This window comes from Garra rufa, chromosome 18 (assembly GCF_049309525.1).
Source record: "Garra rufa chromosome 18, GarRuf1.0, whole genome shotgun sequence".
NCBI classification, from domain to species: Eukaryota; Metazoa; Chordata; class Actinopteri; order Cypriniformes; family Cyprinidae; genus Garra; species Garra rufa.
Genome location: NC_133378.1, coordinates 943,749 through 967,886, shown reverse-complemented (window position 1 = coordinate 967,886; position 24,138 = coordinate 943,749). Strand labels below are relative to the sequence as shown.

Genomic DNA, 24,138 nt, shown 5'->3' with positions numbered 1-24,138 from the left:
AAGTGGTACTTCAAAAGAAATATCAATATTTCATGCCAGTAATTGTGGACTTTGTGTTTCAGTGATTCACAGGACGCAGTTATGGTTCCACGGCCGCATTATGAGAGAGGAGTCCCACAGGATGATTATGCAGCAGGGCCAAGTTGATGGGTATGACATTTTCCACATTTATAGGCAATATTAATTGCTGTTTTATAAGAGGGCAGTCAAATTAATCAGTGTTTTGTTTTACAGGTTATTCCTATTAAGAGACAGCCAGAGTAACCCAAAAGCATTCGTTCTCACGCTGTGCCATCATCAGAAGATTAAACACTTCCAGATTTTACCTGTGAGTCCCTAGTAAACACAATATTTATAGTAGTGTTCATTTCATTAACAAAAACTAAGATGAAAAAAAAGAGCTTTTTTCCCCATGACTAAAATGAGGCGAAGAATAGACAACAATAAGGCCAATAAATGATAACTATGACTATATCAACATGCAATTTCATTGAAGAAAAAAGACGAGACTAAAATGTTTTGAAAAAATAAATTTTTGCAGACTGCTTTCATGTGTGCGGTTGCCAGATATCAAGAATTCAAGTCCTCGAATCAGAGTTTCTCTGTTACAAGGATTCATTTTCTGCTACATTTTATGCGCACAAGCTTGCTCTTGATTGCGGAAGCACCGCCAACGATGATCTGAAAACACAGACAAACAAGTTGGAGTTTAGCGATATAAATGAAAGTGTAACTAACAAAGACATTTAACACGAGACTAAGACTAAGACTAAATTGAAAATATCTGACAAAAACACTACATACAAATACGAAGAGCGGGGCAAACTGCTATTTTTGTTACCTTATAATTAAAATTGACAGCTGTCAGTGATTGAATGTTAAAACCTTTTTATTTTAAAATTAATTAAAATATTATTTTTGTAATTTTCGTGAAAGCAAATTTATCCAGGTATATTATTATATTTTGTGCATGTGTTTTTTGCAGTGTATTAAATAAATGTTTGTAGCCCAAAATAAGGCGTAGTTTATTAAGGAAATAATTATTTGTGCTTAATTAGTAACTACATTTGTTTTTGTTTAATTTAGTGTAATACATTTATAATTTTGTGTTATTTATACAAAATGCTGTATGTATTCACTATTTATACACACACACACACACACACACACACACACACACATATATATATATATATATATATATATATATATATATATATATATATATATATACATATATACATATATACATATATACATATATTCATAAATTCATATTATTCATACTATTTATTATAAATATATAAATATTACTATACTTTTTTTTTATTGCAATAATTACACATCCAATATTCAAATTAATGTAGAAACAACATAAAGATAGTGTCTTTTTGTTTAATGGTTTAATTTTTTTAATACTATATTTAATATATAATACTGATGTCTCTATGAATAGTTTTTCCCCCTAATATGCAACCATTGAATACAGCTATTCAGCATTACAGTATAATTGAGAGCTACTAAATTTAACATTTATTAGACTTTAAAAAATACCTTAGAATTTAAGTGAACTTTAAAACAATCTACACACAAACCCATTATAATAAATGTCGTATTTCGTTAGCTGTGCCCTTCAGCAAGTAGGAAATATACAGAAATTGAATAAAGTTACCAAACACTAAATTCTAAATTAAATATAGATGAATCCTTAAAGTTACAAAAGTTATTGATTTCCTCTTTTTTGTAAGATTGTGTCTCTGTAGGCTCTTGTTATCTTGACAGGAGAGTTTAGTGATTTTAAAAATTCACTAATTTAAAAATCTGACTTATTTGCTACCTCTTTCTCTCTCTGGCAGTTTGAGGAGGACGGCCAGGTGTTTTTTAGCCTTGATGACGGCTCTACCAAGTTCACAGACCTGATCCATCTGGTAGAGTTCTACCAGCTCAACAGGGGCGTCCTGCCCTGCAAACTCAAACACCCCTGCACCATGGTGGCCTTATGACCCCTTCCTGATCCTTACGAAACAACATACACACAAAAGTAACTGAGAAACTGGATGCTTTTTTTTTTTTTTAAATAATAATTTCCAGTCATTTTCACAATAAGCTGACGCAACCCACGGGCATGAAAAAAGTTTTTCTCACTGCTCTGGGATTAGCATGGAAACGTTTGGGAATATTTACGGGACAAAATCAACTTCCCAGACACCCTGTCCTTTGGTTTTGACAAGGGTGCCTGCTTTTTTTTTTTTTTTAACAGTCTCTGTGGTGATATTCATAAACTTTTACTGAAATCAAGACATTTTCATCATTCAGGACATGACACTAGACACACATCCCCTATAAGCTGATCGGATCGGGACGGTCGTTTCGTGTGGTGTGTCTGCGGGGACTTGCATTGCAAGAAGTTACTTGATGACGATTGATATGTATTATGTTATTTCCTACCTGAACATTTTGCACTCTCAAGCTGAAAGCAGGTGATCCGCTTCATCCTGAGCTTACCGCAACAACTGTTACCCATTTGCCTTCCTCCTACAGTTCACCCTTTCATTTTTTTGTCCTTCTCTAAACTCTTCCTGGGGATTCCCTTTGTAATGATGGGATTAGTGCCGTGGCGAAGACAGTAATGACCATGTGAGGTGGCATCCTCAGCCAAATAATATAACCCGGTCTTTCATACATGGCTTTCTCCATGTCAGCGAGGAGGGACTAGCTGCAAGGGGTAGCAGACTTGCACTTCAATAAATTATACTTGATTGCTATGCTTTACCAGCATAAGAATTAGTTAAGTTTGGAGTTCTAATCAAGCTTTGCCTTAAAGGAATGTTCTGGGTTAAATATAACTTAAGCTGCATCAACATTATCCGTTGCATGCTGTTGATTACAACAGAAAATGTACTTTGAAAAACAGAAAGGGTTTCCATAGTCGCCTGCTTATAATGCAACCATTTTTTTCAGTGAACTTGCTTTGTAAGTGGATTTCAGTCGGCATATTCAATATATGCATATTTGATTTCTGTCATAAATTACATGTAGTTTAAAGGGACAATTCGCCCAAATTCATCATTCTGATGTCATTTCAAACATGTTTGACTTCATTTTTCAGTGGGACACAAAATGTTTTGAAAAATGTAATACAGGTTAGAATTGTTATTTTTGAGTAAATTGTCCCTTTAAATTTGATTTAACTCAGAACGTATAGAGTTTAGGGTGCAAAGGTTAATAAGTATCCACAATCTTTTAAGAATTATCCATATCATTTTAATCACTTTTTCGGTTTACGAAGACAATGGCCTGTTTGAGCCCACTGAATTTGCAGTTTTTCCTGTCAGTATGCAAGAGTTTTGCTCCTGCCGTTGAAATGCCGTATTGATTGTGCGTAGTTTATACAGTTGAGGTCAAACGTTTACATCCCCCTTTCAGAAACCACAAAATGCATGTTATTGTTTATCAAGTACTGACCTGAATAATATATTTCACATAAAAGAGGTTTACATATAGTCTACAAGAGAAAATAATAGTTCAATTTATAAAAATGACCCGGTTCAAAAGTTTACATCCCCTTGATTCTTAATACTGTGTTGTTACCTAAATGATCCACTGCTGTGTTTTTTGTGTTTAATGATAGTTGTTCATGAGTCCCTTGTTCACCCTGAACAGCTAAACTGCCTGCTGTTCTTCAGAAAAATTCTTTCAGGTCCCACAAATTCTTTGCTTTTCCAGCATTTTTGTGTATTTGAACCCTTTCCAACAATGACTGTCATTTTGAGATCCATCTTTTCATACTGAGGACAACTGAGGGACTCATATGAGTCATATGACTCACTGATGCTCCAGGCGGGAAACACCATCCATTAAGTGATAAAAGAACTGATTAAACATTTTGAATTTGAAGATCAGGGTAAATTTAACTTTTGTCTTCTGGGAAACATGTAACTATCTTCTGTAGCCTCTGAAGGGTAGTACTAAATGGAAAAAGAAGACCCTGGCTCTTAATGCATGTTTTTTTTTTCCCCTTATGAAGCATCAGTGGGCATTGGAACCTTCTGTAATAGTTGCATATGAGTCCCTCAGTGTGAAAAGATGGATCTCAAAATCACACAGTCATTGTTGGAAAGGGTTCAAATACACAAAAATGCTGGAAAGCCAAAGAATTTCTGTGACCTTAAGGATTTTTCTAAAGAACAGCAGGTAGTTTAACTGTTCAGGAAAAACAAGGGACTCATGAACAACTATCACTAATCAAAAAAACACAGCTGTGTGGATCATTCAGGTAACAACACAGTATTAAGAAGGATGTAAACTTTTGAACACGGTCGTTTTTATAAACTCAACTATTTTCTCTTGTGGACTAAATGTAAACATATTTTATGTGAAATATCTTCAGATCAGTACTAAATAAACAACATGCATTTTCAGAATGTTAAAATAATTAACATTTTGCCGATTCTGAAAAGGGTATGTAAACGTCTGACCTCAACTGTATTTGGAGCCATCAAAAACTTGACTCGGGCCTTAAAGGGCCACTGAAACTTGACCCAGGCCTCTTTGGCATGGTATCCCACCCTGAGCACAATTGGGTTGTTACTGGTTTCCTACACTGACTCCAGGTCGGGTTACTTTGCGAACCTAGCTATTAGTATAGCCCGAAGCTTAACAACTGCCTTTTTAAATCACTGTGCTGTTTTTGAGCCATGTTAAACCCCTAAAAGTGACAGGCCAGGCCCGGACTGAGCGCCTGCGAGGACTTTGCGAAGTCACGTCTCACGGGCGTGTCTGTAATCCTCCGGGGCTGCGTGACATAATGCGGTGAGGAGATTATCTCCCGTGCCAGCTTTGCAAAAGGAGGTTAGCGGCAAAGAAGCCGGCGTACGGTTACCTGCGGCGCTACTTCAGCAGTCTCCTGTCTGTCCCTGACGCCCGCCTTGTTACCCTTCCAACACTGGCCCAGCAAGACTAAGCTATGGTTTTATATGCTAACTCTGACAGCTGACTGTTATACTGCTGAGCTAGAACCACACGCGCCTAGGACGAGAGTGTGTACGCTGCACACTGCGATTGTCGGACACTTTATGATACCACACAAGCACCTTTTTATTTTCACATACGATTCACGCTGTTTAACTTATGTGAAACGCTTTAAGAACGCGTTTCACCTCAGATGTTAGCTACGACTCTGATCTGCCTTATTTTACGTTAACGCTTCCGCTTCATACGTAAATCGACTTTGTAAATTGTTACGAAAAGTACAAGCTTTACGCATTCAGTGTCAGGGATTGCGGTTGGCTTTTCATCACGTTAGATTTAGTCACAATTTCAGCCTGAAAACGAAGTATGTTCTAACTGGAATGCAAGTGTGAACGCTGATTCGTTCCGTCCAGCTCAAGCTCAAAGTGTTTGGATAACGCTTTTTTTTTTAATCATCAGACTTGTGCTGTTTGTGGCTCACAATGATGAAATGCCAAACATGCATTTGAAATTTAACTTCCCCAGGCTTTATAATGCCGTTTTGGAATTTTTAATTTTTTTTTTTTTTTTTTAAACACAGGTGATGGAGGTCATTTCACATGTGTGTTTGGCTCATATATGTAGCTTTGTCTATTAGAAACATGGAAACAGTCACGCTCTTCTAAGTATGTGAAGCCTAAGGAGAGGTAGTAGATCTAACACTGTATTAAAACACCATCTATTACTATATAAATGTGGTGCGCTCCAAAACAGAATGAAGATGTTGTGCATAAAGTGCGAGTTATGCATATTCCTTCTCGACTTGTACCAGTGTGAAATATTTTTTAGCTTATATCGTGTTTTCATTTTTATGTCACAAATGTCTTTTTATAAAGAGTATATATTACAGTATTAAATTAAAAAAATGTGTTCTGTTGTATTTATTTCACTATTGGTTTGATGTTGAGGATGCTTATTACTATAGGCCTATGAAACAAGATTGTCCAGACCATAGATAGACAGATACACTAGTCAAAAGTTTTTGAATTGTAAGATTTTTAATGTTTTTGAAATAAGTCTCTTCTGCTCACCAAGCCTGCATTTAATTGATCCAAAGCACAGCGAAAACAGTAACATTTTTACTATTTACTATAATGGTTTTCTATTTAAGTATATTTTAAAATGTAATTTATTTCTGTGATTAAAGCTGAATTTTCAGCATTGTTACTCCAACCTTCAGAATTTATTCGAATATGCTGATTTGCTGTTCAAAAAACAGTTATTATTATCAATATTTAAAATAGTTGAGTACATTTTTGTTCAGGATTCTTTGATGAATAGAAAGATCCAAAGATCAGCATTTATCTGAAATGAAAAGTTTTTTGTAACATTATACATATACCACTCAAAAGCTTGGAGTTAGTATTTTAATTTTAATTTTTTTTTTTCAAAATAATTATAGAAATTAATAGGCTACTTTTATTTAGCAAGCATGAATTAAATTGATCATACGTGGTGACTAAAGACATTTACAATGTTACAGAAGATTTCTCTTTTAGATAAATGATGTTCTTCTGAACTTTCTATTAATCAAAGAAACCTTGAAAAATTATACACAGCTGTTTTCAACATCTTAATAATATTAATAAATGCTTTTAAGCAGCAAATCAGATTATTAGAATGATTTCTGAAGGATCAGGTGACTGGAATAATGATGCTAAAATTTCGCTTTGAAATCACAAACTTACATTTTAAAATATATTCAAATAGAAACAATTTTAAATGGTAAAAAAAAAATATTTTAAAATTGTACTGTTTTGTTACTTTGGTACTTTGAATCAAATAAATACAAGCTTGGTAAGCAGAAGAGACTAGGCTACTTAAAAAAAATCTTACTGTTCAGAAGCTTTTTACTGGTAATAGGCTATAGATAGATATATGGTAATGCTTTAAAGGCAACCATTATTTTATACATCAGCATTACATCCCAATGCTGACTTTCATAGTAGTGTACTGTATGAATTATTGTAATATATCTCTTTATGTGGTTAATATATGATCATGTAATTTCCAAAAATGAACCAAAAGCGGGCTCGTCCGGGATTTGAACCCGGGACCTCTCGCACCCTAAGCGAGAATCATACCCCTAGACCAACGAGCCTTTAAGATTTGGGGTAGGATGGCGTGCCACGTTGCATAGGACCTTCGATAAAGTGAGTTTGGAATGCTTATTTTGTTGGCGTTTGCTGATTAATGGCGCCACCTGGTGGCAGAAACCTGAAGCTACAGAGGTGCCCTTTAGAACAAATGACAATAATACCAGCAAAGTAACAATTACTTCGCGACTTTAGCAGTGATTGGAAGGGTGGAAATAATTAAACAGAAAACTAAATGACATCAAAATATGACTAATGAACATACTTGGAAAAAAATTATCCGTGTCTATTTACAAAGGACTTCAGACATAGGCTAAACAATTGCTGAATAAAAATGTTATTTTCATAGCATAACCGAGTTGTTAACGTGAACACCAACGTGGTACATGCATACCAGGTGTGATTTGAAAATAAATTAATGAAACTCTTGATAAAACTTGGCTCAGGGGAAATACCGATAGAATACCTGTAAAGGTGAGTTAAACTTTATGAGAAATAATACCTTAATAAGTTTAAACTGTTTGCTGTCTTGTGCTGAAATAGGAACAAGCTTGCTGACTGCTTGATTATTAGTCTTGTTATAGACCACACGCTACAGTACAACTTAATATTCTTCTTGTTGTCAGTAGTGGAGAAAGTTCACTTCGCATGTTCATTGTTCACAGGACTTTATCTTAAAGTACAGTACAGCTGGCTCGTTGGTCTAGGGGTATGATTCTCGCTTTGGGTGCGAGAGGTCCCGGGTTCAAATCCCGGACGAGCCCGACTTTTCCTTGCCAAAAGTTAAGAGTAAAAAGTCAGTTATAAGATCTCTTATAAAAAAACAAAAAAAAAAAACACCGAGGTTTCTTCTTGACTGTTGCAGTAACTCTTAAAGCCACATGTAAATCTTTCTATAAGCCTGACCAGTGGCCAAGAAGTGGCGTTGCTCGTCTTAGATTTTCGAGTGCGGACACTACTGTATTCAGAACAAAAAATATTTTTCAAACATTTAATTTCCTGAGTGATCACGCCATCAAAATAAAATAAAATAAAACGATACTTAGAAATTTCTTTGATGAAAACAATTTTGTAACTCTTCTCTGTATACTCTGTAACAGAAATGTCTCATTAAAATCAAATTGAATGAGATACTTAGAAATTTCTTTGATGAACAAATTTGTACCTCTTCTCTATGGACTCTGTAACATTGAAATGTCTCTGGTCTGTAAAGTTTTGTATAGACCTGTGAATTGAAACTTTTATCCTAAGGTTAGTTATGAACCTAGTTTGTAACTGTTGGAAAACCACTGAACTTACAACAGACTATGCTACAGCATGTACAACTCAGTAAACCTTAGGTTTAGCTGTAAACTGTTAATGTAACTGTGTCAATTCCAGGATTCTAAAAGGGTGGGGCTCGTCCGGGATTTGAACCCGGGACCTCTCGCACCTTAAGCGAGAATCATACCCCTAGACCAACGAGACTTGAGCTAACAGTAATATATGATGTGCCACGTTTCACACAGGAGATACAGACCGATTGACAACGTGGATGTGGGATGCTTGTTTTGTTGAAATTACATGTTTGGAGCCATGTAGCGTTAAATGGCGACATCTAGTGGTTAACAAGCAGATGTGGAGTTTTTCAGTGGGCGTGTTTTATTCAGAATGGATATTTTTTTATTTTGATTAATTTTGATAGAGGCTGTGAGGGAAAATGGATGGGAAATTTATAAAAAGACGGTGACAGAAAAATGCTGAGAAAGTAAGATGTGACACAAAAATCTTAAATCTTTTTAACCCAGTGTTACAGCAGGACAACATCAAAATCAGTTACATTGATCAATAACTTTTATTGATCAATAACTGAGATCGAATACAATATCTGGCTTAGTCAGATTACCAAGTGAAATAGGCCTACATTCCTTGGTAGTACGAGAGACTGTTGTTCTTATGAAGAACATTAACATTGTGAAGACACTTTGGATTGAGCTGATTGCTTCAGCGCTCTAGAGGTCTTTATAGATCTGTAACTTTATGATTTTATTTTATGACTGACACCTCTCCATCATAACATATCCAAAAGCAAACATGACTTTAATAGCTGTCAGTATTAGGATGCTCACAACCTATAACTGAAATGTTCCTTTACTGAAAGAGAGGTTGCTGGTTTCAGAAAGAACATTTACATTGTGAAATCACTTTGCATTGAACTGCACACTTCAGTGCTCTGGAGGTCTTTATAGATCTGTGACTTTATGTGTTTATGACTGACAGCTCTTCTTCATAATAACAAATCCAAGAGCAAACATGACTTTAATAGCTGTCATTTTTTGGACACTTTCAACCTGCACCTGGAGTAAGTATATAAAAAATTAATATCATTAGCTGATTTACAGAAAACTAGGAAATAAGTAATCCACAGGTTCACACGGCTGAGATCAAGATGTAGTTTTGACTACAAAAACTGCAAATACTGTATATGAATTAAAAATAAAAAAATATATATATTAATGTTAAAATTGTTAACAACTTTAATGTTTTGATCTTTGTCAAGTTTTTCACTGAAATTGTATAAGGTAAACATGCAAAAAAAAGGCTTACTCCTTGTAGTGCAGCAAAAAGAAATAAAGTGTCCTTGGTTTTAGAGATGCCTTAATACTTAATGTGCTCATCAGTTTTATATTATTCTTTTGTGTTTTATGTTTCTCTTCAGGTTCTGTGGGGCAGATTCTGACTCAATCTGAAGATCAAACAGTGAAGCCAGATCAGACTGTCACTATTCACTGTAATCATGAACCAGCAGTATACTGTGTTAAACAAAATACCTCTCTGTATTGCATGTCCTGGTACCATCAGATTCCTGGAGAAGCTCCTAAACTCCTGATCTCTGCCACATCAGACAGAGCTTCAGGTGTTTCTTCTAGATTCAGTGGCAGTGAAAGTGGAAACCACATGGATTTTACTCTGACCATCAGTGGAGTCCAGTCTGAAGATTCGGGAATTTATTACTGCCAAAGTCAACACAGTAAGACATTAGCTCCTGCAAAGCCAGACTGGGTGTTAACACAGTGTAAAAGCATCATACAAAAACCTCTCTGGGTGACACTTTTAGCTTCTGCAGATGTTGATGTTGAAGATCATTATTCACCTCATTGAATTTACACACAAACATACACTCTTTTAATGCTGCTAAACCATTGATGTTCATTGTTGTCACACACACTCCTGAACACATTCTACATATTCTGTTAATAATAAATGTCAGAATGTCTCAATCAGTTTTCCACATGAATTGCAATCCAATACAATCCACCCGACACTGATGACAGAAAGCTCACTGTAGCCAAAGTAACTTTTTAAAATACATGCTTTAACTAACACCATGATTAGTCCATAAACCCATTTTTTTGTTGTTTTGTTTTTGTTTGAAGCAATCACAATAGGTTTTCCCTGGCATTTTTATAATTTTTGTTTTTAAAATAATAACATCAAAATAAAATGAATGAAATACTATGGCAAGTGAACAAATACAATTAATTAATGACAAAATAATTCAACCAATCAGTGATTCATAAAGCTTTTATTTGGCTAAAAATTAAAGAAAACATATTTGGTCATACATTAAACAGGCTTCAACAAGATTAACATACAAAGCAAATTGGAATACAGTGATGTTTGATCTTTATTAAGACTTTATTAAGTGTGTGAGTGCACAACTGATTATGGATGCCTAATCTATGTATTTTTGTGTTGTATGTGTGTGTGTGTGTGTGTGTGTGTGTGTGTGTGTGTGTGTGTGTGTGTGTGTGTGTGTGTGTTTGTGTGTTTCACTGGTCATCACTGCACTGCTGTGTGCTGAGGCTCTTGGTCTCTGCACTGTGTGACGGGTGAGTGGCGTCACAGCTGACGGTTTTTACTCTGCTCCACTCGCTCTCAGGCTGCTGCTCCAGCTGTACAGTCCATCCTTCTGCAGCAGACTGGGACTCTGATTGACACCAGAGCTCCTGATGCTGCCGTCCACCTTCCAGCTCAGCTTCCAGTCAGAGGGGAATCCCTTACTGGCCACACACAGCACTGTAGCCTTACCCTGCTGCAGCTCGTCTCTGGAGGGCGGCAGCACTGTGAGAGCAGGACGAGCTGCAGCTAAAGAGAGACAGAGAGATGGAAACTGTGAGGTTTCGTTTTTCTGAAAAACATCTTTATCAGTCTCTCTGAATGACTTTCACTTCCTTTTAAGAGATTCAGAGTTAATCAAGCAGATCTGAGTGTAACAGACCATAAAAACACATTTACTGACTCATAATATTCAGATTTTAAATAATCAGTATTTATTATAATATAAGATAACACTTTACAGTAAGGTTTCTTTTGTTAACCTTAATCTTAGAAAACTATAGGCTAGTTAACACAAACTAACATTGCAAAATAATACAAAATCATTATTTAATCTTAGTTAATGTTAATTTCAACATAAATAAAACAAAAGTTTTTTTTTAACAAATTAAACATTATTTAATGGACCTGAGGTAAGATGAACTAACAGTCAACAGTTATTTTATGACCTAACATTCATAAAGAATAATGATTGCCATATCAAATGTATTGCTCATTGTTAGTTGGCTAATGCATTAAGTTAGCTAAAAAACAAGATGTATAACTTTGCCAGACTGAAATGTACATACTGGTTTTAAATATCTAGATCTCAGATTCTGATTCGTAATAACATTCTTTTATTTTGTATTTTGTTTTTATATTAAAATATCCAAAAGAAAAGATAATCAGTAGACAATCTTTAGACATTTAAATTTATAATTTTATATATAATAATATATTAAGATTTTTATATTGTTTAGTGTCCAATTATTAAGAAATATAACTGAAATATGAAACAGGATACATAAGAGATATTTCTAATGTGAAACACATAAAAAAAATCAATATACTAACAATTACTGTATAATTTACTATTTTTATCCTAGTTTGTTATTGTATCTCTTGTTATGTGCTTTTCCTTTTTATATGAATATTTTTTGAAATAGAAAGAGATTTACTTACTTCCAACTGAGAGGTGAGTTCCTCCACCAAAAGTCCACCACAGTGATACCAACTCAATCAACGGCTGTACAAAAACCTGCACTAAAACTGACACTGACATCAACACTCACAATAACACTGCCCTTAAGACTGACACTAAAACTAATAATGCATTTTATTTTAATTGTCACATCAAACATAAGAATAAATTGTTAATAAAATAAAATGCAAAATTCTGCTAAATTTATATATTTATTTTTAGTGGTTTTAGAGGTAAATTCCACGAAGAGTGTGTTTTGCATATTAACTGAACACTGCACTTAAAACTCCACAGATGATTATTAGTGTGTGACACTGACACACACACATAAGAAACAATGATTTCTCTTATACTAATGCTGGGGACACTTGCTCAAGGTACAAAGATATATTTTTACATTATGACAAAAAATAACCTGGGGGATTTTTTTGTTCAAAATTCTGAATTTGTGCTTTTTAACACTTTTAGAGCAGATATAAATATCTCTCTGCTTGTATTTTGAAGTATTGTAATATTTGTTCTGATTTCTCTCTCAGCGTCTTACGGAGAGGTTCAGTCTCCCGAGTCTCTGTCTGTTAAAGCAGGAGATTCTGTCTCGATTAACTGCACTGGGACCAGTGGAGTTGGAAGCGACATGAGTTGGTATCTACAGAAACCCGGAGAAGCTCTTAAACTCCTGATATATGGAGCTAGTGTACTTGAATCTGGAGTCCCAGATCGGTTCAGTGGAAGTGAAAATGAACCTGATTTTACACTGAACATACAAGGAGTCCAGCCTGAGGATGCAGGAGTTTATTACTGTATGGGGTTTTATGGAGCTGATGAGTTCACACAGTGAAACAGCATCATACAAAAACCTCTCAGTCAGACACCATGAGAATATGAATGCTGAGATGCTCACAATATCAATATCATAATTAGTCTTACTCACTAGTTAATTTACTATGAATGAAATTTGAATAAATATATTCTGTCTGTGTTTGTAACAAAACATATTCTCACATTTATCCTTTTTTCAAGCTAGGTGCTGTAATTTGTTAGCCTAGAATCTAGACGCGCCCCTAGCGGCAGCAAATTACATTTGCTTCCAAGGGCAGTCTAGTTAAATCCAGAGCCATAGAGAAAGAGAGTTGCGACACGCTTTGATCTCGCCGCCACGCGGTCACGTGGTTCATGGAGCTCTCAATAGTTCCAAACAACTCCGCGCTGTCAATGTGTTTGAATGGGTTTAAGTAGGATAGACATTAGTTTTACTATTTTTGCAGCAATTTCGAGTAATTATTAACACATAATGTGCATTGATTGTGTATTGATAACTTCTCTGAATACGGTTCACAATCGCATTGTATTCTGGCGAGTTATAAAGAGACATAATTAATATGTTCTCATACTTTTTGTCAGTCAAATGTGACCAAACACCTTAAGTGTAACTTTTATTCAATTAAATAATTGTAATATATAGTTCAGTTCTATTTAGTTAATATTTTGAGGAGTTTTTTTTTGTACTAAATAATATGTGCAATAATGATCCTGACCTTTTAAAAGATAACATTTTTTAATATAGTATTTATATTACAGTTAGTGTGATATTTAAGGTAAGATGCATTTGAATGCGTATTTGGACATGATCAAACACTCTCTTTTTTATATGTTTCGATTTAAAGATTTAATGTTAAATAAGAAAAAAGTAATTTACTCATGTTATTTTATGATATTCAAATAAACAACATAACTGAATATTATAAAAGGCAAGCAAACATGGCATTTAACATAATAGAAAAGATGAAAATAGTGTTTAAAAAACACAAGGCAACAAATTGCATTCAGCATACATTTTTATCGTATTTCATGAATGCAGTCTTTACTGAAGCTCATTCAACCTCCTACAGTGAGAGAAAGATTGCAGAAAGACTAAAAACGTAAAAATATGACAACTAGTATCTGGTTATGGTCGCTATTACGGTGTTTCTCACGGTATCTAACTGTAATTACAGTATAACTGTTTATTTTTAACGATAAACATTAACTATAACACGCTTCATAAAATACCACTACTGGCCAGTTTTTCGAGAGGTCAACCAAAGACTATAGAATACCCAAGACTTGTCACTCCTTTAGTTTTGAATGGGGAAAAATGCAACGCTCATTATGGCCGCGAAGCCCCGCCTTCTTAGTGAAAGAGCCAATCGTTGATTAGAAAAGTCAGCGCATCACTGCAGCTGCCGTTAGAAGTCCCGGTTGCTATAGAAACAATCGGCGCTCTAAGACGTGCGCTCAGTACTGCGCATGCGCACTGGCTCATCTAGCCGGAAAAATAAGCGTTTTTTCACGCTATTGGAGCACAAGGAATCATATTTATGAGGCAGTTCTTGTTGGATTTCTTTGGAGATTTAAAATATGAAATTTAATCGTAAGCTTGGTGAACAGTTTTGGAGAATTTGATGTTTCCCCATTCAAACAGATAGGAGCTGCACTTGTATGCCCGAGAGGCGTTTCAAAGATGGCCGCCAAGTGACATGACTTGCCTTAAAGGGACTTTTATGGCGTCAGATAGCTGTCTTTATTATGAGAGCGCACACACAATATAAGCAAGCACAGGAACAGAAATCGAGAGCGTAAAAACAGAAACTGAACAGATGAAACGTAACCGTGTGGCAAGTAAAGCTGTCATCACGAGCGTATTAATTGTGAACCAGCACAGTTTTGAAGGTGGCAGCGATGTCTCAGTGTGATCGAACTCGTTTTCAGATTGGCAGCTCGCTCGCATTATCATCTGCGCTCTCTCGGTTTTAAAATTCTCCTCGCTCTCGATTATTTTTTCCAACCGGAAACACGTCATGGATTAAGGCTTGACAAGACGATCACTGATCGATTAAACTGCCTTACTAAGAACTGCCACTAGAGTTCAGAATTGCGACCTTGGAGTTAATTGCCAATAACAACAGATAGAAGAAGAATTGCGACTCATCTGCTCACCTGCTTTACTGAAGCCATGGAATCAGGAGAAAACGTAAGTTTAAAATATTTCAAATATCACATGTTGATGCGTATGCGACTGAATAGTGAATGAGTTTTGTGTTTAATTGTAATGGCTAAAGCTGCCATTTTAAAAAGACATTAATAGGCATTTGTGTAAAACTAGCGACCTAGGCAAATAACCAACAGCCAGCAGAGGGAAAACAAGCAACAGCAGTAGCCAGTTAGTTTATGGACTGATGCATTTCAATCATTTAAATGAAACCGTTTTCATATTCATTACAGAAATTATAACTTATTAGTCACATTTTAATACAATGCATTTAAATTACACATTTAAAGCAAAGCTAGTGTATTGTAGCTCAAAAAGACTTAGCAGTGTTTCTTGGTCTTTCAGGAAATCCTACGTAGCATACTAGAACGTCTGACGACAAGACTTCAGTGGATCCTTGAACAGTCTTCTATTGACCTTGATTATTTGGAGTATGTTTGTAATCAAGAGTACATCTTAATTGATGCAGCATCCCGAATCTTTGATATACCTCCCCCCATAACAGAGGGTCTGAAACAATTAGGCAGACTAGTGCATGCTGGCATAGAGGAAGAACAACGACCTATATTGTTCACACTTGAGCAAGGGGAAAGGGGACGTCCAAAATGTGAGCTGTCCGCTGATTTTCTGACATATCTTTTTGAAATACCATTACCTGTTAAGTGTGTGGCCAATCTACTCGGTCTTAGTCAGAGCACAATTTTCAGAAGAATGAGAGAACTTGGCATTTCAACAAAGACTTCATACAGCTCTATGTCAGATGAAGAACTGGACAACAAAGTTGCTGCTGTTAAAGCAAGAGTCCCGTATGCTGGATACAGATTTGTCAAAGGACTGTTACAGTCTGACGGCTATCGTGTTCAGTGGGACAGAATTAAAACGTCCATGCACAGAATAGACTCTGCTGGAGTTCTGTCCCGAATGACACGCATGGGGAGCACAGTAAGACGAACTTATTCTGTCCGGGGTCCACTGTCACTTGCCCACATCGACACCAATCATAAACTAATAAGGTTTGCATGATATGGCACTAGTAGTACCAGTAGTTAGTTATGTGCTCATATTGGTTTGTATTGAAAGTGCCTTCTTCCCTTTAAAGCCAATGATTAACATAAAATGTTATATTTAAAAAAAAAATTTAAACGCATGATTTTATATTCCTGTGGGTTAGGATGGTTAAAATAATATCTTCAAATTTCATATGACTTAATTTTAAAATTGTTTAACAGTGTGTTTTTTACTTGTGTAAGGTACAACATTGTGATATTTGGCAATGTGGATGGCTACTCAAGAAAGGTAAATATGATGCGTGCATTGGTCAGTCAGCTTGTGTGTTCCTGATAGGCTCTCAGACAGGATAACATTATTTTGTTGTTGTTAGGTCCTGTACCTGAATGCTGCAAATAATAACAAGTCAAGCACTGCTCTTGCTTTTTTCCTGGAATCTGTGCAGCGGTTTGGTTGGCCGTCAAGGTATGCTGCTTTACTCTTCCAAGGCTGCCCAGGTGAAAATAAAGTACATTTCCATAATGCTTTAAGTACAAAATTAGTGTGTGAAAATAAAGTACTAAAGAAGAATTTTTAGTATAATAAGAATTTTAAAGGGATAGTTCACCCAAAAACAAAAATTCTGTAATTTACTCAGTCTCATGTTGTTACAAATCTGTATATATTTCTTTGTTCTGGTGAACACGAAGAAAGATATTTTGAGGAATGTTTGTAACCAAAGCGACCATGAGCCCCATTGACTTCCATAGTAGGAAAAAAGAATACTATGGAAGTGAATGAGGCTCACGAATGGTTTGGTTACAAACATTCCTCAAAATATCTTTCTTCGTGTTCACCAGAACAAAAATTTATACAGATTTGTAACAACATGAGAGTGAATAAATGACAGAATTTAATTTTTGTGTGAACTATCCCTTTAAGAACATCTAAGTGTACTTATCTGTGCTGTTTTGAGACACCATGAATATGAACTAAAATGCGCCAAAAATATTTGTATGAAAGATATGTAGTAAACTTGAACCTATTTTTGAAATATTGTATTTTTAAAATATAAGTGTACTTTTTCACCTGGGTGGTATCCCTATAGACATTTTTCTTGAATCAACACGGCAGCAGACTCCTATTATTTAATTCAAAAGACAAACAGTTTTCTTTGTCTCTAAATGCAGAGTAAGAGGCGATCAAGGGGTCGAGAACCTGGGCATAGCACGCTGCATGTTTACAGTGCGGGGGACTGGACGAGGCAACTTTGTGTCAGGAAAGAGTGTACATAATCAGAGGTGTGTGTGATTTGTAATACATCCTTAGAAATTTACAATGCAAATTAATTACACTCTAAAATATTAACAATTTCAGAATCGAGCGTTTGTGGAGGGACGTATGGATGGCTGTGACCCAGGTCTACTACGAGGTTCTGCATGGTTTGGAAGAAGATGGTCTACTTGATCCTTCCAATAACGTTCACATGTTTTGTGTTCACTACATCTTCCTACCTCGGCTGAATGACGACCTGGCAAAGTTCAGTGATGGTTGGGACAACCACCCACTACGCACGGAGCAAAACCTAACTCCAAACCAGCTGTGGGTCATGGGCCATATTCAACATTCCACCACTGAACCAGAACATCTAGAGCAGGTATACACACAATAACAGTATAAATTTAATTAAAGCTGCAAGCAGCGATGACCGGGCCCTCGCCGTCTGTGCAATCGCCATCCCGATAGCATCAGGAAAACGGTGCCCAGTTGGCACATGCATTCACAGTAACCCTTTGGACTAACCCTAACTGTCTCTCCTCCTCTCTGACTCTTTCTCTTACCACCCATCCCCCCTCTTTACACTCAGCCACTTACCACACAAACACACACATTAAGTGCAGAGCAGAGCGAGATCAGATATGTTTTTTTATTTTCTTTCATTCGTGGAGTTTTGTATAATTATGAAATGATCTGTGTTTGATCAGAATGAATAGTTATTTGTATGAAAAAAGTTTCAAAGAGTTAGGATGCTGCAATTTAAATATATAATAAATCATTGAAAATTTAAAAATGAAAATGAAATTCTAAGCACGCTATTTGCCTCAAAAACACAGGAAACAAATATTTGAAACTATTTTTAATTTTTATTTATTTGCCATGACAACAGCATTTGATGCATCAGGGACGCCTTTATGTGAAATAATTATAAACAAATATATTAAAAATAAATACATATTTACTTAGTAGATTTTTTTGGCCTTTTTGTAATTGTTTCTCATTCTAATTAAGTGAACTGAGCAGTATAGTGTCATACTTATAATATTTTTGTTCTATCAGTGAGAGTGTATATATGTATTTAAATCATATAATTTTTCCTTAAAAGATAAAAAAAAGATTTTAATGCTCTTTAAGCACCTATACAAAATAATTATGTAAAAGTAGACTGACAATACAGTACATATCAACTGATTCTATGGATTATTGTCATTCTTATATACTGAGAATGAGTTAAATAGCATTAGAGGTCAAACGATTCCTTATCTTATGAGGACCTCTAGTGTTCATCCCTGGTATTACAGCTTTAATCTGACAAATTTATGTGACACTTTTAATGTTTTTGGGCCCTCTTTGCATGATAACATTTTGAAACTACACGTATTTCCTAATAATTTCTTGTTCTTTATATGTAAAAAGTTTTGATGAGTTAGAATAATGCAATTTAAAGATATATGAAAAAAACTCATTGTTACTTTCATAAATCACCACATCAACACTGTTCAAGATATCCCAAAGTTGTTCACAATATAGGGAACATTTTCCCAATATTCTGAGGATGATGATAAGAACATGTAATTCATGATGATAACAAAATGTTATTATTGCTTGCTTTACGTCCACCACTTCTGCTTAAATGTCATCGTTACCTATCTGTTCAATTTGTGTGTGGATATTGCTTTTCAGGTGACTCCTGTTATAAGACATCACTCTTAAGCGCTACATAACTAAGAATCAATTAGGAAAACGGTGCCCAGTTGGCACATGCATTCACAGTAACCCTCTGCTAGTTTGGATTTAAAGTTTACAGAAATGAAAGGGTTACATTTTTAAATCAACACACAGACACATACACACTAAATATACAACTTTACCATCCAGTTTCATTTGTTAACATTGTTAACATGAACAATAATAAATAGCATTTATTAATGTTAATTAATATTAACCTAAAAAAGTACTCATATATTGTTTAAAGGTAAATTAGTATCTTTTATCTTTTACTGTGAATTAACATGAACATGAACACAGTTCATGTGGGTATACAACAATACACAATAAAGTGCTCAATAAACGCTTCATTCTTTCAAAATATCTTTAAAAATCAAGTTGGGTATTGTAATGGGGCGATATATAAATATAACTCATCTTAAAATGGTACAATTTTCAGATGTTTTGAACAGATAACAGCAAAGTTTGTTTTGTTGTCAAAGTTTGTCTTGAAATTGTTAGTGTTTTTTTTATTGAATCAAAAATTTTAATTATGAAAATAAATGTCTATCAATGAAGATAAATCTCTCATGCTAAAAAGCTGTATTTTTCTTAATCTTTTGCTATGTGACTGAATAGGACAAGTTCATGGTACAGTTCAGTAAAAAATAAATAAAAAAACAACAACTGCAATAAACAAAGAATGAAAGAGTTCGTGACCCTTTATATTTTCTCAAAGATCAGACTCTCAAAGTTCAGACTTATTTATGCAGATTAAACAACAGCAATGTGCAATGTGCAAATTGCATCTTCCTCAAAGATGGTCTTAAGAAAAACAGCATGTTCCACTGGTCTCTCTCCCTTTCACCCCTCCCCCCTTCAGTCACTCTTAGTGTCAACACAGACTGTCAGCCCAGTGACAACAGTTTACTGATTTCTTTTTTTAATTTTCTTTAATTCATAGAAGCTTGAATAACTATGATATTACCAGCACTTGCTCATAATGATTAGATCTCTGTGTGAAAAAAGTTTTAAAGAGTTTGGATGCTGCACTTTAAAGATATAAAAAATTAGGGTTATGTTTTTTAAAAAATCACCACGTCAACACCGTTCAAGATATCCCAAATCCGCTCGCAATTTAACATCTTCAGAATCTTCTCTTCATGTTAAAAAAGTTTGGTGTGAATACCTTGTTATTCTTAGAAGGAGTGTGAATTTGTTTACAGCCTGATTTTTCCAAAAATCCACATTCAAATCAAAATAGCCGGCTTCCTGTTGGTCTTAGCTAATGAGTTTGATTTAGAAAGTTGTCCAGATTAATGAGAACAATATATGTACAGAGTTTGGTGACTGTAGGAAAAACTAACCCCCCAACTTTAGTCAAAAGATGGCGCTATAGAGTGCCTGCTCCACGCCCATTTATGACCTTTTGCCAGTGTCTAACTATCATTAATATTGATGTGTGTGTTGAGTTTCATGAAATTTTAAGCATGTTATCTGCTTCGAAAAGACAGGAATCTAATTTTAAAGTTTGACACGTTGCCATGGCAACAGCATTTGATTTATCATCGTACCCTTTACATATTCTTATCGGCCGTGTTTTGACATTATTTTGATGAAGTTTGAAGAAAATCAAGTAAAATTAAGAGGCTGATTTCAACGCATTTTGAAAATGACACGCTTCCTGCTCCCAGTTGGTGGCGCTATAACTTTGACTCATAATAGTCACATTTATGGAATCGGCATCATACAACGAACAATCTGGTGAAGTTTCATCAGAATCAGGCAATGTGTGCAACAGTTATTAGACACTTCCTGTTTCTCATTTCTCGCCATAACTTTGTCGCCTTGCCACGGTCAAACCGTTCGAGATATCAAAAATCCCCTCGCAATTTAGCGTCCCCAATGTCTTGAGATCATGCTGACCGAGTTTGGTGACAATCGTATGGAAATCCTGGGAGGAGTACGTTAAATTCCAGAGCATGCGCTTTTTACACAGCCCTAAATATCTCACTTCCTGTTGCGTTAAGAAAATGACATAGAGTACAAAAGTTGTTCAGCTCAATGAGTTCTATATGTGTACCGAGTTTCATATGTGTACGTTCAAGTATGTGTGCTATATGGCCCTAAAAATTCCAGGGGGCGCTGTAGAGTCCCCTTGCCACGCCCCGGTACCAGCCTCTGTGACGTCCTGATGGCCGCAGATTCCGACATGTGTGCAAATTTTCAAGAGTTTTTGAGCATGTTAAGACCCCCTTAAGTGCCCGGAAGGTTAACAAAAAAAAAAAAAAAAATTAAAGCTGCAAGCAGCGATGACCGGGCCCTCGCCGCCTGTGCAGTCGCCATCCCGATAGCACCAGGAAAACGGTGTCCAGTTGGTACATGCATTCACAGTAACCCTTTGGACTAACCCTAACTGTCTCTCCTCCTCTCTGACTCTTTCTCTTACCACCCATCCCCCCTCCTTACACTCAGCCACTTACCACACAAACACACACATAGAGTGCAGAGCAGAGTGAGATCAGATATGTTTTTTTATTTTATTTCATTCGTGGAGTTTTGTATAATTATGAAATGAACTGTTTTTAATCAGAATGAATAGTTATTTGTATGAAAAAAGTTTCAAAGAGTTAGGATGCTGCACTTTAAATATATAATAAATCATTGAAAATTTAAAATGGAAAATGAAATTCTAGGCACGCTATCTGCCTCAAAAACACAGGAAAGAAATATTTGAATGTATTTTGTATTTTTATTTATTTGCCATGGCAACAGCATTTGATGCATCAGAGACGACTTTACAGAATCTCATCGGCCGTGTTTTTACATTATTCTGATGAAGTTTTAAGAAAATCGAGTACAAATATATTGTTCGTTGTTCGTTCGTGTGTTAGTTCATTAACCATTGTTAACAAAAGAGACCCTATTTTAAATAGTTACCATGTTTTATGATCTACAACCATTTTTAAATATTATTTTAATGATCTATAAGCATCTGTGAAATAATTATAAACAAATATATTAAAAATAAATACATATTAACTTAGTTGATGTATGTTTCTCATTCTAATTAAGTGAACTGAGCAGTATAGTGTCATACTTATAAGATTTTTTATTCTATCAGTGAGATTGTATATATGTATATAAATCATATAATTTTTCCATAAAAGATTAAAAAAATATTTTAATGCTCTTTAAGCACCTATACAAAATAACTATGTAAAAGTACACTGACAGTATAGTATATATCAACTGATTCTATGGATTATTTTCATTCTTATACACTGAGAATGAGCTAAATAGCATTTTTGTTTAAACGATTCCTTATCTTATGAGGACCTCTAGTGTTCATCCCTGGTACTAGAGCTTTAATCTGACAAATTTATAAGACACTTTTAATGTTTTTGGGGCCTCTGAGCATGATAACATTTTGAAACTACACGTATTTCCTAAGAATTTCTTGTTCTTTATATGTAAAAGGTTTTGATGAGTTAGAATAATGCAATTTAAAGATATATAGAAATAACTATCCATCTTTTTTACTGTTACTTTCATAAATCACCACATCAACACCGTTCAAGATATCCCAAAGCCGTTCACATTTTAACATCTTCAGTATCTTGGCACCATGTTGACAAAGTTTAGTGTGCACTGTCTGATTCTGCTATGAGTGATTTGAATTTATTCAGCTATATTTTTACAAAAATCCACATTCAAATCAAAATAGCTGACTTCCTGTTGGTCGTAGCTAATGGGTGTAAATTTTTTTGCAAAAAAATCTGGTGATCAAAAATGATTAGGCTGTAGTTAAGAACTGTTAGTTTTATGGACAGTTATAATATTTTGTATATGCAGACAAGGGCTTTATGATGGGCCTGAGTTGAATTTAGAAAAAAAAAAAATTCTTAAACATGTTTGAAGTTCTTAATAGATTTCACTGTTGCACATTTAGTCTTTTTTTTTTTACAGTAATTTGCATTTTGCAGTTTGTTTACATGGTGTACATTGGATGCACATATTTATGACTTCTTGTTACAGTATTCATTTAAAATAAAAGTTGTTTAAAATAAACAACTGTGTGCACCCTATTATTAATGTAGATGTGTATTTCAGTAATAAACTTAAGTAGGGGAGTTTTAAGTTACCAGCATTTATATCAAAATGGTGATCCCATGTCTGCAAAACTAACATTTTAAATGAAATATTGATAGCTAATCGATATTGAATCGAATTGAATCGAATCGAAACCATAAAAAAAAAGCAATCGAATCGAATTGCCAAATTGGTCACAATACCTAGCCCTAATTCACATCCTAATGAATAAACAACCAAGAGTTTAAATATTCCCTTCTATCTCCTCCTCTCTGACTCTCTCTTTCCACCCATCCCCCCTCCCCACTCTCACCCTAACACTCAAAAAACACACACCCACTTACCACGCACACACATAAGTGCAGAGCAGAGAGGGATCAGATTTGTTTTTTAATTTTCATTAATTCATAGATCTTTGTATAATTATGAAATGAACGGTGTCTGATCAGAATGACTAGTAGTCTGTATGAAAAAAGTTTCAAGGACTTTGGATGCTGCACTTTAAAGATATAATAAAATTACGGCTATCTTTTTTTACTCAGATTTCAATCAATCACCACATCAATACCGTTCAAGATATCCTAAATCTGCTCGCAATTTAGAATCTTCAGAATGTTGGCATCATGTCAAAAAAGTTTGGTGTGAATTGGTTGGTTTTCCCGAGAGAAGTATATAAAATTCCACAGCCTGATTTTTCCAAATATCCACATTCAAATCAAAATAGCCAACTTCCTGTCGATCGTAGCTAATGGGTGTAAATTAGAAATGATTCTGGCTTGATGAGATCAATATATGTACCAAGTTTGGTGACTGTAGGACAAATTAAACCCCCAAATTTGTCAAAAGGTGGCGCTAGGGAGCGCCTGCTCCATGCCCATTTA

The 24,138-nt window shown here is 35.1% G+C and overlaps 1 protein-coding gene, 3 non-coding genes, 1 pseudogene and 1 gene segment (V, D, J or C); 3 read left to right on the top strand and 3 right to left on the bottom strand.

Annotated features, from left to right (window-relative positions):
• The window catches only part of grb10a (growth factor receptor-bound protein 10a), a 70,690-nt gene extending 64,820 nt beyond the window's left edge, over positions 1-5,870 (top strand). The window contains exons 15-17 of the mRNA XM_073823383.1: positions 63-150; positions 235-328; positions 1,857-5,870. Of these exons, the coding sequence (XP_073679484.1) occupies positions 63-150; positions 235-328; positions 1,857-2,003 (329 nt within the window). The 3' untranslated portion in view covers positions 2,004-5,870. The remainder of the gene's footprint in view (positions 1-62; positions 151-234; positions 329-1,856) is intronic.
• A 1,169-nt stretch (positions 5,871-7,039) lies between these two features.
• Positions 7,040-7,111, bottom strand: trnap-agg (transfer RNA proline (anticodon AGG)). The gene has a single exon. It is a non-coding gene; the product is annotated as a tRNA-Pro (tRNA).
• A 687-nt stretch (positions 7,112-7,798) lies between these two features.
• On the top strand, positions 7,799-7,870 carry trnap-ugg (transfer RNA proline (anticodon UGG)). The gene has a single exon. It is a non-coding gene; the product is annotated as a tRNA-Pro (tRNA).
• A 631-nt stretch (positions 7,871-8,501) lies between these two features.
• On the bottom strand, positions 8,502-8,573 carry trnal-aag (transfer RNA leucine (anticodon AAG)). Its single transcript has one exon. It is a non-coding gene; the product is annotated as a tRNA-Leu (tRNA).
• Positions 8,574-10,807: 2,234 nt separating this feature from the next.
• On the bottom strand, positions 10,808-12,246 carry LOC141291430 (Ig lambda chain C region-like; annotated as a pseudogene).
• Positions 12,247-12,520: 274 nt separating this feature from the next.
• LOC141291423 (immunoglobulin kappa variable 1D-13-like) lies at positions 12,521-13,003 on the top strand. The segment is given in 2 exon segments: positions 12,521-12,542; positions 12,702-13,003. Coding segments are annotated over 2 exon segments (324 nt in total).
• The last annotated feature ends 11,135 nt before the right edge of the window (positions 13,004-24,138 follow it).